The 13,192-nt window shown below is 35.1% G+C and overlaps 5 protein-coding genes across 5 annotated transcripts; 4 read left to right on the forward strand and 1 right to left on the reverse strand.

The window, feature by feature from the left end:
• Positions 1–437: 437 nt before the first annotated feature.
• SAPINGB_P005455 (uncharacterized protein) lies at positions 438–5,214 on the forward strand (the record flags this gene model as incomplete). Its single annotated transcript, XM_032000169.1, has 2 exons — positions 438–1,122; positions 1,193–5,214. The coding sequence occupies 2 exons, from the start codon at positions 438–440 to the stop codon at positions 5,212–5,214; spliced, it is 4,707 nt and encodes a 1,568-aa protein (XP_031856060.1).
• A 767-nt stretch (positions 5,215–5,981) lies between these two features.
• Positions 5,982–6,593, forward strand: SAPINGB_P005456 (uncharacterized protein; the record flags this gene model as incomplete). Its single annotated transcript, XM_032000170.1, has 1 exon — positions 5,982–6,593. The coding sequence occupies one exon, from the start codon at positions 5,982–5,984 to the stop codon at positions 6,591–6,593; it is 612 nt and encodes a 203-aa protein (XP_031856061.1).
• A 1,470-nt stretch (positions 6,594–8,063) lies between these two features.
• Positions 8,064–8,746, reverse strand: SAPINGB_P005457 (uncharacterized protein; the record flags this gene model as incomplete). Its single annotated transcript, XM_032000171.1, has 4 exons — positions 8,064–8,091; positions 8,147–8,207; positions 8,263–8,607; positions 8,686–8,746. The coding sequence occupies 4 exons, from the start codon at positions 8,744–8,746 to the stop codon at positions 8,064–8,066; spliced, it is 495 nt and encodes a 164-aa protein (XP_031856062.1).
• Positions 8,747–11,010: 2,264 nt separating this feature from the next.
• Positions 11,011–11,568, forward strand: SAPINGB_P005458 (uncharacterized protein; the record flags this gene model as incomplete). Its single annotated transcript, XM_032000172.1, has 1 exon — positions 11,011–11,568. One exon carries the CDS (start codon positions 11,011–11,013, stop codon positions 11,566–11,568), a length of 558 nt encoding a protein of 185 aa, XP_031856063.1.
• A 417-nt stretch (positions 11,569–11,985) lies between these two features.
• SAPINGB_P005459 (uncharacterized protein) lies at positions 11,986–12,975 on the forward strand (the record flags this gene model as incomplete). Its single annotated transcript, XM_032000173.1, has 1 exon — positions 11,986–12,975. One exon carries the CDS (start codon positions 11,986–11,988, stop codon positions 12,973–12,975), a length of 990 nt encoding a protein of 329 aa, XP_031856064.1.
• Positions 12,976–13,192: the final 217 nt, after the last annotated feature.

The raw sequence follows: 13,192 nt of genomic DNA on the forward strand, positions 1-13,192 counted from the left end.
TCTTTTCAAAAACCTTTCATAATCACATTGTGCAGATACACCAAAAAAACTTTTTTTTTTTTTTTTTATTATTTTTCTAACCGCCATTCATGTCCACCAACTCTAGGCGATATTTAACTCATCAACTGCAACTTTTCCTATTATCATTCTATTTTTGTTAACAATTTTAATTCATATACAATCAATCGATTTATTCATTATATCATTTCCATTTCCATTTCTCTTTCCCCTTCTTTTCCCTTTCCCCTTTCCCCTTTTTCTCCAGGCCTAGGAGCATTGCACCTCCGGCTCTGAGGGAAACATTCCCTTATCTTCAAAGCATATCTATATTTCTCAATCCCATTCATAAGATTTCATTTATAAAAAATATTTATATTTATATTTATATTTATATATCTATATCTATATATCTATATCTTTAGATTTATCAAATTATCATGGCATTTTCCAAGACCCTAAACGCACATAAAAAATGGTTCAACGATACCAAGGCTTATATTCCAACATTCCGTCCAATCCCCGCAGATGATTCAGTTCCAACAAATCTTCCGGTTATTTCAGTTCCTGGAGCTTCAAATACAAATACAACCACAAATGCGAGAAATAACACTTCATCTTCTTCTGCTTCCAATGCGTCCAATGCGTCCACTGCATTTACAAGTAACAGCAGGACTAACAACTCCAATCCTGCATTGTCTAACAACACTCGCGACAACAAACTAAACAGCATTCCAAATACTTCATCATCAACTACAATAGCTACTACTAATGCCACACCTGTGCGTCCATCTTTGTTTTCGGTAGACCGACAAGCAAACAAATCTAGTACTCCGCCAACACCTTTCACGCCCAGCACCAGCGCCAACGCAACTATAACTACACGGACACCTGGCGCGCGGCCCGCTACCAATTCAGATTCTTCCAAGCCTTCTAAAAATGCATTTTCTTCTTTTTCTTCTTCATCTAATACTACTACTACCACATCGACAGGAAAATCGGATTTGTATAGCAATAACTCTCCACCTAATGCCCAGCAATCTCCATCAACTAGCTCGACTGTTCCAAATTCCGTGCCTTCGTGGCTTATGAACTCTTCTGCGATACAGTCGAATCAAACACCAGGTATGGCTATCTTTTTTTTTTTTTTTTTTTTTTTTTAAAATCTTGTCAGTTTACTAATCAGCTTATTTAGTCTCCAAAGAAACTACCACATATCCAATATTTTCTTCTGCCTCCAAAGTATCTTCTCCATTAACGGCTTCCAAGAAAAGACCCTCAAGTCCAGTATCCTCAGAATTTCCATCAAAACGGCATTCCACTTATCCAAGCAAATCTACTACGGAATCAAGACCTGAGATTTTTGAAGTGGATGACAGTAGCGACATTGAAATTACAGAATGGTCTACATCTAAAAGCACCAACAAAAATCCTCCACTGGCAGCTAAACCATATTCATCGGATCCACAACCTATTCGAAATGAACCTCCGGCAATTGCATTTGCTTCTTCTTATTCTTCGACCAGTCGACTTAGGGGGGAAGATGATGGTGGAGATGAAATCTCAGCAGATGATTTTTCTACTGTTATCAAAGAGACCCAACAAGAAGTCGAAATTGCGGCCAAACTGAATACTTTTAAAGATCGCATCAAGGCTGTTTTAACTGATATCGAGAGTTTTTCTCGCAATACTTTAGCAAAATTTGATTCCATAACCTCATTCGAGGATCTTGGGAAAAATCTGGCAATACAATCTGATGTATTGGGTTGGGCATCTAAGCGATGTTTAAATTTTTCAAATACGATTGATTCAAATATTAGTTTTAGTCCTAGCTCTGACACTAATTTTAGCAACAACAAACCTAGCCATGACTCTGGATCCGTACCGAAAGAATCAAGTTATACGCATATGAATACTAGACCGCATCTCATAAATACACAAACTAGCCAACTTACGCCACCAAATATTTCAACAGATGTACATAGACCTGAAACAATTTTCCCATCTCCTCAATTTCCTTCACAGCCTTTAGAAAATGTTTCAACTACAGCTAATAAAAGCTCAATTAGTACTACTTTCACCAATAAACCAAATAATGTTACTGCTACTCATTCCATGATACCCCCCAACATTCCCACAGCAGAAGAAAGTGATGAGGATATTGTTATTAAATCCTCTATTTCACCTTCTAAACTCTTAAACGAACCTAGTGAACATTTTTTCCGTGACATTAATATTTTGTCAGATAGTGACGATGAGTTCTTGAAAGGATTATCTAATCCTAGAAATAATTCTGAAAGTCGCAAAGAAAATGTCAATCCCCAAGTACCGAAAAGCCATGTTGTTGGTAATAATAGCAATAAAAATAATCATGGTGATGATGATGAAGAGGGACCAATCACTACTGGCCGTCGGAAAATTATCCTCTCTGCTTCAGAAGATGAAGACGATAGCTTTATTGTTGACGACGATGTTGTGGAGGATGATGACGCTGATTTCATTGATGATGCTGAATTTAACGAGGAAGATATCATTTACAGTGATGATGCGTTTGATTCTTTTACAGGAGTGGAATTTGCCAACAAATCCAAAAACAATGAAACTAAATCAAATGAAGACGAGGCACTATGCATTAAAGAAGTTCGTGTTCGCAAGGTTAATCTTGAGAATGAACCAATCACAATTAGTGACGACGATTGGGAAAAGGGTTTTACAGATGCTGAAGAAGAGCTTATCATATATGATAAACCAGAAACTGTATTTGACGCACCACATGAGCCAGATCCTGAAGAAAATGTGACTTATCCTTGGACCAATGAAGTATTTACAAAACTCAAAGATATTTTCAAGCTCAAGAGATTTCGAACTGACCAGCTTAAGGCTATCAATGCCACATTGGATGGCCGTGATGTTTTCGTCTTGATGCCTACAGGTGGAGGCAAGTCTCTTTGTTACCAGTTGCCTGCAATCGTTCAATCCGGTAAAACCAAAGGAGTGACTGTTGTTGTTTCACCACTGGTATCGTTGATGAAGGATCAGGTATATCACTTGAAATTATTAGGCGTCAATGCAGAGCTTGTTCATGGAGAAATGTCAAAAAGAGATAAGAGTACTGTTTTCCGGAAATTTGAAAATGGTGAATTGGCACTCATGTATGTGTCACCCGAAATGCTCAATAAAATCATTGACACGTTAAGAAAGGTTAACAATAATGGCTATCTTGCACGCATTGTGATTGACGAAGCCCACTGTATGAGTTCATGGGGTCATGATTTCCGCCCGGATTACCAAGACCTTAAATCTCTCAAAATAGAGTTCCCGCAAACGCCCATAATGGCGCTAACAGCTACAGCAAAAAAGCACGTCCAAATGGATATTATTGAGAGTTTCCATACTAATGACCCCGTGTTTATTAAGCACAGTTTTAACCGAACTAATCTTTTTTACGAAATTCATCGCAAAACGAAAAATGCAGAAGCACAAGAACAAGTCAAAAATTTAATAATGACCAAGTTTGCAGGCAAAACTGGCATCATTTATTGCAACACCAAAAAGAGCTGTGAAGACTTGAGTAGTTTTTTATGGACCAATGGTCTTCGTGTTGGATATTACCATGCTGGCATGCTTGATAAGGATAAAGAAAACATGCAGCGTCAATGGCAAGAAGGCAAAATCCAAGCCATCTGTGCCACAATTGCATTTGGAATGGGTATTGACAAACCAGATGTTAGATTTGTGATTCATTTCCATCTTCCACGAACCCTGGAAGGATATTACCAAGAAAGTGGTCGCGCTGGTCGTGACGGGAAAGAATCGCATTGTATTTTGTTTTACTCATATGCTGACTTCCGGAATTTGCAAGGTCAAATTGCTCGTGATGATAGTCTTGCTCCGACCATGAAGGATCATTATCGTCGACTGCTAAACCAAGTCAATAGTTACTGCGATAATGTCACTGACTGTCGTCGTTCATTGGTTTTGAGCTACTTTGATGAGAATTTCAATCGACGCGGCTGCAACAATATGTGCGATAACTGCAAAAACTATCAATCTGTGGTTAAACAATCCAGAGATTATACCGGAGTTGCTCAAGATCTTACTCAATTGGTTGGGTCCGTCCATTCTTCCAATGGCCATTTGACTCCAGCACAAACTATTGATGCGTACATGGGCCGAAAAATCAAGTCTTCAAATTCGCTCGCTAATGTGTCGAATTCGCCATTTTTTGGAAAGGGCAAGGGTCGTATTCGAGCTTGTGATTTAGAACGTGTTATTACGCACCTTTTAAGTTCTGATATTTTAAGAATTTATACACGCAAGTTAAACCATGCTCAAGCTTTTGCCAATGATTATTTGCAACAGGGTAGGGAAGCTACTCGTCTTTTGAATGGTAACTCGAAAATTGAATTGCTGGAAGTTCTTCCAACTTCAGGCTCTACGACTCCTCGACCTAGTTCTAGCAACTCACGTCGATCGTCTACTCGTGCTCAAGTAACTATTGAAACCACGGTATCTACCTCAACCTCAACCGCAATCTCGAGATCGGTTCCGACTCCTAGACCTATCACTTCTAGATCATCTACTACTGGTCAGACATTAGCTTCTGCCTTTAGTTTTAATCCATCACGACCTGTTTCCAATTTGAGTAAAAACACTACCACATCGTTAACAGATGTTGAAAGTCATCGGTACTGTCAGCTTGAAATTGTGAGATTGCAGCTCAAAACCAAACTCAACCTTTCAAATGTCGAGGAAGTTTGCACATCGGAAAATCTCAAAAAGCTTGCTCGTGAACTTCCAACTGATATTGAATCGTTTTCACGAGCTGCAGGTGTTTCGCAAGATTCTTTGACTAAAATATACCCTGATTTTGCAGTATTAATTTTCAAGTTAAAAAGCGAACAATCATCAGCTTCTGCTGCAGCACAACCAGCAATCAGTACAACAACTTCATTTGCATTCCCTAGTAATGATGTTGATTCAGATTCGGAACACCAGTCTCGGTTTTTTGGTAGCACGTCAACTAGAACAACTAGCAGAAAGCAGACAACTACTGGTAGAGTTTATAAGCCTCGGGCTGCGCGAGGAAGATCAGAATCAAAATCCTCATCTTCTAGATCAACTGCATCTAGATCTACATCACGGACTAAGTCCACAACTTCAAAAAGAGGGAAATCCACTAGCTCTTTTTCATCTGTCCCCTCGATGCCATTTTAAACTGCTAATTTATAAATCTTACTGCATGAACAGAAATATTGTTTACAGAATTATGAAAATAATGATAAAAAAAAACTTATAAAAACTGCTTAATGTTATGTGAATAGATAGTAGAAAATTTTCAAGAATAAATGACAAAATTTGATTTAACAATTTGAGATATATTGTTCATTATCTAGACTATTAAAATAGTGACCCGTCAAAAAAAAAACATGTACATGTGGAGAAGCGTATTTCAAAAAATAGATTTTGGAAAGTAAAGAGCGTGAAATCCGAACATACAGTACATAAAACAAAAAACCCTAACCCATTGATAATGTTTTAATTTCTTGAATAGAACCTTACTAATGCAACACTAAAAAATTCAATACCCCCATTGGCTTAGCCTACTACACACAAACTCTTTAATAATTTCCTGTGCTTCAACCACCATTAATATTGGAGCAACATCCTTGTTCTTCTTCTTTGCCATTTTGTTTGATTAATTTATTAATTTACGTTTAAACGTAAATTAAATTTATTATAATCAGTTAATAAATGTTCTTCTTTTTATATCATTAAATTAAGTCTCTTTAAACTTATTATAACTATTTTTTAATAGTTTCTAATTTATATCAATCAAAAATATGGTATAATATTAGAAGCTTTTTGAACAATATTCCCAGCTGTTATATTAATTTTTATTGCTTTTTATAAGAAAAAAATACTTTTTTATTTTTTTTTTTTTTGGGATTATACAATCAGAACTTTTTTAATTAATTGACGATATGACCAAGTTAACACGGGGCCCGTCGATACGCGTTTATCCATTAACTGAAACTCCCTCTATTTTTACTTCTGGCCCAAGCGCGTCTTCACAATTTAATCCAACTCCGGTGACTTTAGTTGACAACGACTTTTTTTCTTCAATAACTGAGGATGATCTTACTGATAATGAGTGGTTCACTTTTAGTCAACAAGATTTAGAAGATCTTCGACAAAGAAGCCTTATCAACAAGGAAAAAAATTCAGATTCTGATGAACTTAGTAATACCTTGAGCTCTGTCGATGTTGATGACATTATTTCATTAGGAAGCTCAACAATAGATGATTTATTTTCAGATAATGCTACTGAAGATGATAACGCTCAAACAACCTTAGGAGATAAAACTCATGAAGCGATTGTCATTAATGATGATAATGACGACGATAACAACAATAACAATAACAACGACAACAACAACGACAACGACAACGACAATGACGAAGACGACGACGACTTGGATTTTGATATTGACAGCAATGATAGTTTTTTTAATACCACACAGGAAGTCAAGTCAAAGATAAACCCAAATAACAAGGTTAAAAATATTTTGGATTCCTCTAATCTAGAAAATTAAACAGACTGATATTTTTTTCTCTGACGCGTCAAATATTGACTCGAGTATCCCAAAATGTGGAAAACACCAAAACATAATCCTTGGATACAAGAAATTATTATTATTAGAGAAAATATTTTTGAATTTAATAATTTCCTTCGGAATCAACTCAAAGCTATTAACTCAACACTAAATGGGGTCTTAATGCCAACAGGTGAAAAAAAATAATTATGCTACCAGCTTTCAGAATGTATCGAATCCGGGACAACAAAAGGCGTCACCATTATTATTCCCCCTTTATTAACTTTGATGACTGATTATGCCAGTGGTATTAAAGGGTTGGGAATAGGTTCTCAGTAATTATCATTATCACACGACTGGGACAACGAGAGAGAATATTAGACAACATTAGAAATTTTCTAATTGACACTCTTTACATTTTATTTTTTTTATGGATCTTTCGATATAAGGGAAAATTATCAAGCGTACTATATTTTTCTTGCCAAAGCTGCAAGGAACTTTATCGGTGCCTATTGCCAACTGGTATCAAAGCAAGGCCCTGGGAAACTTTTGATCCTGAAACTATGACAGAAATATAAACTACAAGTTATTTGCGCCACTCCAACTTTTGGTATTGACATTGATAAGCTTAATGTCCGATTTATCATGTATTTCCCAGCGATTCCTCGGCTTAGTATCAGGGCGTTGGGCTAGCTGGTCCTGATGATGAGCCTTCTCAGGGCATTCCTTAATTTTCTTTGCACGTCTTTTTATTGTTTTCCGGTTTAATTTAAACTGACGAAGAGGCTTCAGATAATCTCCAGAACTAGACAATTAAAGATATATTGATTTCCCCAAAATGTTTCCACACATCTTCATGACTAGTTTTGTTTTTTACGTAATTCGGAGAAACAATTACTTTTACCACATGTAAAGGTATTAGTGACAATAGCGTGTTTAAAGACCGATACTGTAAAAGTGATTATACCACTTAAGAGCCTTATATGGTTTTTGGAATTTTGTTGAAAAATCTTCCCTAAACGTTGCAGACCAAATCCACTCAAGGCCGATACAGCAAGCAACTTTTTTGGAATAAAAAATAGTTAGCCACCTCTCCAGTCAGCATTTTCTTTATTTATTGAAACCATCGATGCTTTGAATTATGTTAAGAAAGCAATGCTATTGTTCATATAGAGGTTTTCTTTTTCATATTTTAAAAAAATCTAAAATGAATATTGATACTGGCATTTGTTTTGAACAGAGTTCACAAACTTTTACCATTTTGACACATTGGGTTTGTTCATGATCCTGTTGATACACAGATGTTTTAAAACAAAGAAAATTATCAAACGATTAATGATTTATAATTTTATAAATGAACGAATATTTAAAAGTAACTATGGGTTTTATATATATTTACTTTTTTTTTTTTAAAAGAAATGAAATAGAAAATGATCAAATATGGTTATGATTTATAGCGCACGCATTTATTTAAACTGTATCATCATGATAAACCCACCTATTTTCAAATAAGTTAGTATCAACATCATTTTTAATATAAACAAAAAACTTACGAAGTTTCTTTTGGATTTTCAGGGGCTCTTTTTATATATTCCTCGTCTCCTTCTGGGCGCTCTAAATTTTTGTTAGCTTTTGCGAAAATTATGCTTAATTCAATAAAATAACGAACCTGCTATATCATTACCAGAAAGCATAGACTGTAATGACAGCGATACTGACATTATTGTATGTATCGGAGACCATCCATCGCCAAGAATATCTAAGCAAATATGCCCGTTCGAGTATACATGCGGGTGGATAGGAATCTTAAAGAATTGTGTATGTTGGGAATCAAGTATTTGTGGAGACGTGCGGACAAACTGGACCCATGGGACTTCTAACGGGTACATTGGCGGGATTCGGAACCGAACACGATATGTGTCATTTGAATATAAGGGGTTCCCTGGGACTTGGATGTCGACAAAAATTTCTGTAAGGTCACTGTCGTTGATTAAGTCATTAACAAGGTATATGCCTAAAAACATGCAGAAAAAAAAATTGGTTAGTATCACACAGAATGACGTTATAAGTTGGCACATTTAAATATACATACCATCTGCTTTCTCTCTATCAAGTCTCATAAGTTCTCGTTTGATTCTAATTGATGATGCCATTATGTGAAATTCTGGGGTAGATAAAATAAGGATATTGGATATAGGTATATAGTTAGGAATAAAAATATATAGAATAAAAGAAAAGATATGGCGATTAAAGGTCGGAATATGAATGTCTTCTTTATAGTTGTCAGTGGCTAGGTAGTGATGAGTATATTAATTAGATTTGGTGGGTAACACCAAAAAAAATCATTGATACACTAAGAGCGTGGTATCGATAATCTAGTGATCTAGTTAATCAAAAAGCCAGGATATAGAATGTGTAAATTGACCTATTTTTTAGGCAGTATAATCGTTAAAATAATAAATATATATATATAAAAAATTTAGAACGCTGGTCCTAAAACTATACTGCTTATTTCCGTTTACCTTTAGAGACGTCCATTGTTTTTTGATCTTCTTTCCCTGTGGTTTGATCTGCAATCACCCCGAATCTAATTAGACTTAATAAAAGAGCCGGTAGTTTTGTTTACCAGAGTGGCCTAAGGGTCCAGTTGACATTTGTGCTCTTGTACGCTTATCCCAAGTAATTAAAAGGATATCTAACTTGACAGATCAAATTGTCTTATTATTTATTCATCAGAATCTGCCGTATCCTTTTTGCTTCTACTATATGACGAATTTTTCATTTTCACAATAAATTGTCAATTTGACATCAACATTAACATCAAACAACAAGAAAATAAGTCATAGTGCCAAAGTACAAGAAACAGGAGAGTCAAAGTTCAAACTTTCCAGACTTATTCCCACTTGTCTTCAACATTACGTTAATTTTATTTTTTAATCTCTCAAATCTTAGATAAGGATTCCAAAATTTATTAGACCAATTAAACTGTTTAAGAGAGTGAAAAATATTTATTTTTCAGTGACTTTAAACCGTTTGTTTGTTTGTTTTTATTCAAGGGTTATAGAATTATATAACATCAGCATCTGCGCTATCCTTTTATTGTCTGACTATGTGACTTGCCGGTTTTCATTTGTACCTTTTTAGTACGGGTGGTTTCTGTTCTGTGCGTCTCCGGTAGCCCGGAAGATGGGCCCTGATGCCAGCTTACGAGGAACAGGGGGTTAAAAATAACCAAACCTTCCCAACCTATCTCCACTTGTCTTCATCAACGCTGTAATTGTATTTCTTAATCCCTCCAAGCAGAGATAAAGCTTACAATCTCTTGTAAGCCAGTTAAACTGTTTAAGAGAGTCGACATGTCCATCTCTGGAGATATCCGTTTCAGTCCTTTTCTTTCCTCTTCAAGCAAAGGACACTCAACTAAAATGTGATGAACTGTTTCCAGCTCTCCACATTTGCAGTTGTAACTATCCTTTTCAATTCCAAACTTTTTAAACCATGCGCCAAAGTTGCCATGGCCTGTGCGAAACTGAGTAATATTACTCAAGATCCTTCGACTATCTTTCTTCATGATCACTCCCGTAACCATTTTGGAAAGATTATCAGTACATTTCGACTCCACTTGTGACTTTAAACCAAAAAAGTATAACTTTTATAAATTTTATCCTATCATAATAAATAACTTCTATACATATTTCTTTCAACAAATCGGGCAATCTGGCCGAGTTGGTCTAAGGCGTAGGATTAAGGTTCCTATCTCTTCGGAGGCGAGGGTTCGAATCCCTCGGTTGTCATTTTTTTGATATACTAAATCTTTTTAAAGGTTCTTTTATATACTTGATAAACCAATTCATTTTAAAAGTTAAGTTATATACTTGAAAGATCAATTCTTAATTTAAAGGTTGAGCTATGTTCTATTGTTGAAAATTTGACTTTTTTTTAATCGCTCTCTTTTTGGAAGGAGGTAGTTGATATGCCACATAACATCACATGACACCACATGACCTGGAGACCAAGAGGTTTTATGATTAAATCTTCTCCTAAATCCTAAGAATTCTTGGAATATAGGAGAACATTTCTTATATAATCATACTAATTTATCTCGTCCCATGATTAAAAACAACCTTTCTAATAAAATTTAAGTTTAGATAAATTTCAGAGGGGTTATTTTTTTTATTAATAAATAGTGCTGCTGATTTTGAATTTTTTTTTCTTCTTTTTTTTTTTCTTTTCAAATTAAAACAAGAATCGCTTTTATAAGGCAAGTGGTTAATCTGACATTATGAAAATGGATATCACCAAGATTATTAGCAACGAAGAAATATTTATGAACACCAAAAATAAATTAGATGGTGACCAAATTGATAAACATTCATCATCCCTAACTGACAAAGAAGATCTTGAAAAATTTGAAAATATGGAGGAAACTGAACAGTTTGGTTTGGTTACTCCGGTTCAAGATTACGAAACAATTAACTTTTTTGATGATGATGAATCTGTTTCTGGAAATGATCGTTATACTTTTCAAACAGTTAGACCACGGCGTTCACAAACAAACAAATCTCAAAATATCGACTCTAGCGATGAAAAGATTTTGAATATGCCGCCTCCAAGTAATTTTTCGCCGTTAAAGATCTCTCGAAACCAACAGCCTCATGAAGCCACTGTTCTCTGCAATCCTCCAGACCCAAGTTTAACGGATCGCGAAGTTGTAGGCTATTATTTTTCACAGATTTTTAGTGAAGAAATCTTTCAAATGCTTGTACATCACACCAACGTTAACGCTCATCTCACTGCATCAAAAGATTCATGGGTTCCAGTCACAAAAGGAGAGATTAAAATATGGTTAGGAATCGTTATTTACATGGGAGTTTTTCGTCTTAAGAACGATAATTTGTTTTGGAACACATCCAAAGAAATGCCCAGACATGATGTTTGTAAATACATGTCACGAAATCGTTTCGATGAAATTTAGCGCTATTTTCATATTTGTGAATATTCCCAAAAATTTCCAGGAGATAAAGCTTCTTCTGAAAACATTAGCCGATCCTGGAAAAAAATGATACCCTTGGCCGAGATTATAAGAAATAATTCCCAAAACTGTTTTCTGCCTGGAAAAAATTTAACTATTGACGAGATGACTATCGGATTCAAAGGTGGCTCAAAAGATACCACTAAAATAAAGGAGGAATTAATAAAGCAAGAGTATAAAACTTTCGCTCTTTGCTACAAAGGTTACACAATGGATTTCCGTTTTCAGTCTAGAGATTATGGAATTCAAGGAGTTCAGAACAGGGCATCTGATGAAACAAAAAAATTTTGTCAAACATCACGTTGTATTTACAACCTATGTGTTAGTTTGCCTTTTCAGAAACACTTTTTTGTTATTCACATGGATAATTATTTCAGCAACGTGGAACTTTTTGGAACGTTGAGAAAAGTTGGAATAGGTGCAGTAGGAACAGGAAATATTAAGGATAAGTTGTTTCCAGATGAACTTAATGTTGACAAAAAGAAGGCGATGAAGCTATTGCCATGGAACACACTTGTTGGGAAAGTTGTAAAGCCTCAGATTCCTGAAATTGTCGGGCCATTTTCTAATAAAAGTGCTCCTAAAAAGAGGGGGTTGGCTGAATCGACAACTTCTGAAGACGTGAATGTTCTTGGCTGGAATGACAATGGTTTGGTTCACATGATAACTACAGTTCACAATGCAAATCAAAATAAAAATGATCCCAACAGTTACATTATTCGCAATCTCAAGAAGCCAGCTCATTCAAGTTCAAATTATTTATTAGTGGCTCCTTTATTTAAAAATGGGGAAAATACAGCAAATCTGCCAATACCTGTTGTAATTGACGATTACAACAATAGTATGAGTTCAGTTAATATTGCTGATCAACTTCGATCTTACTACTGTACACAATCTGAAATTTATCGCAATTGGATTCCCATTTTTTTCTGGCTTTTAGATTTGTCAATTATCAATAGTTATCTTCTTTTCACAACTCAAAACCCAGATAAGAAGCGTGACAAATTACATTTTGATTTTCGTGTCCGCCTTTCTCGTTATTTGTTAGAAGATGGAAAGAAAGATATCGATAACCAAAATTTATCATCTGAAGTATTTCCTACATCGAAAAAAAGATCTTATGTTAAAAAAGGCTCAAAGAGGAGTGAAAAGCGTCTAATACAAGGAGTTGATCACAGCTTAAAGTGCACCAAAACTCGCGCTAATAGATTATATTGCATTGAATGCCGATATACTAAGAATGAGAGCAAAAATCCCAATGATGTGATTGTAAGAAAGACAATGTATACTTGCTCCTACTGTGAGGTTCCTCTTTGCACACTTTGCACTGGAAAGTATCATTCTATTTAATTAATAAATTATGTATTTTTTTAATGAAGAAATTCAAATTATGAACCCATTTAGAATAATATATATAGGTTTTTGCGTCCATATTAATTTTAATAAATATTTCAAGGTTTAAAACGAAATTTTATAGAAATTTATTTCAAAGAAAGTTTTTCAAATCTTGTTTTATTGAATTATCATATACTCATCAGATCAACTAATCTCTATTAGTTGGACCAGT

Source organism: Magnusiomyces paraingens, assembly GCF_902498895.1.
Source record: "Magnusiomyces paraingens strain CBS 517.90 genome assembly, contig: contig4, whole genome shotgun sequence".
NCBI classification, from domain to species: Eukaryota; Fungi; Ascomycota; class Dipodascomycetes; order Dipodascales; family Dipodascaceae; genus Magnusiomyces; species Magnusiomyces paraingens.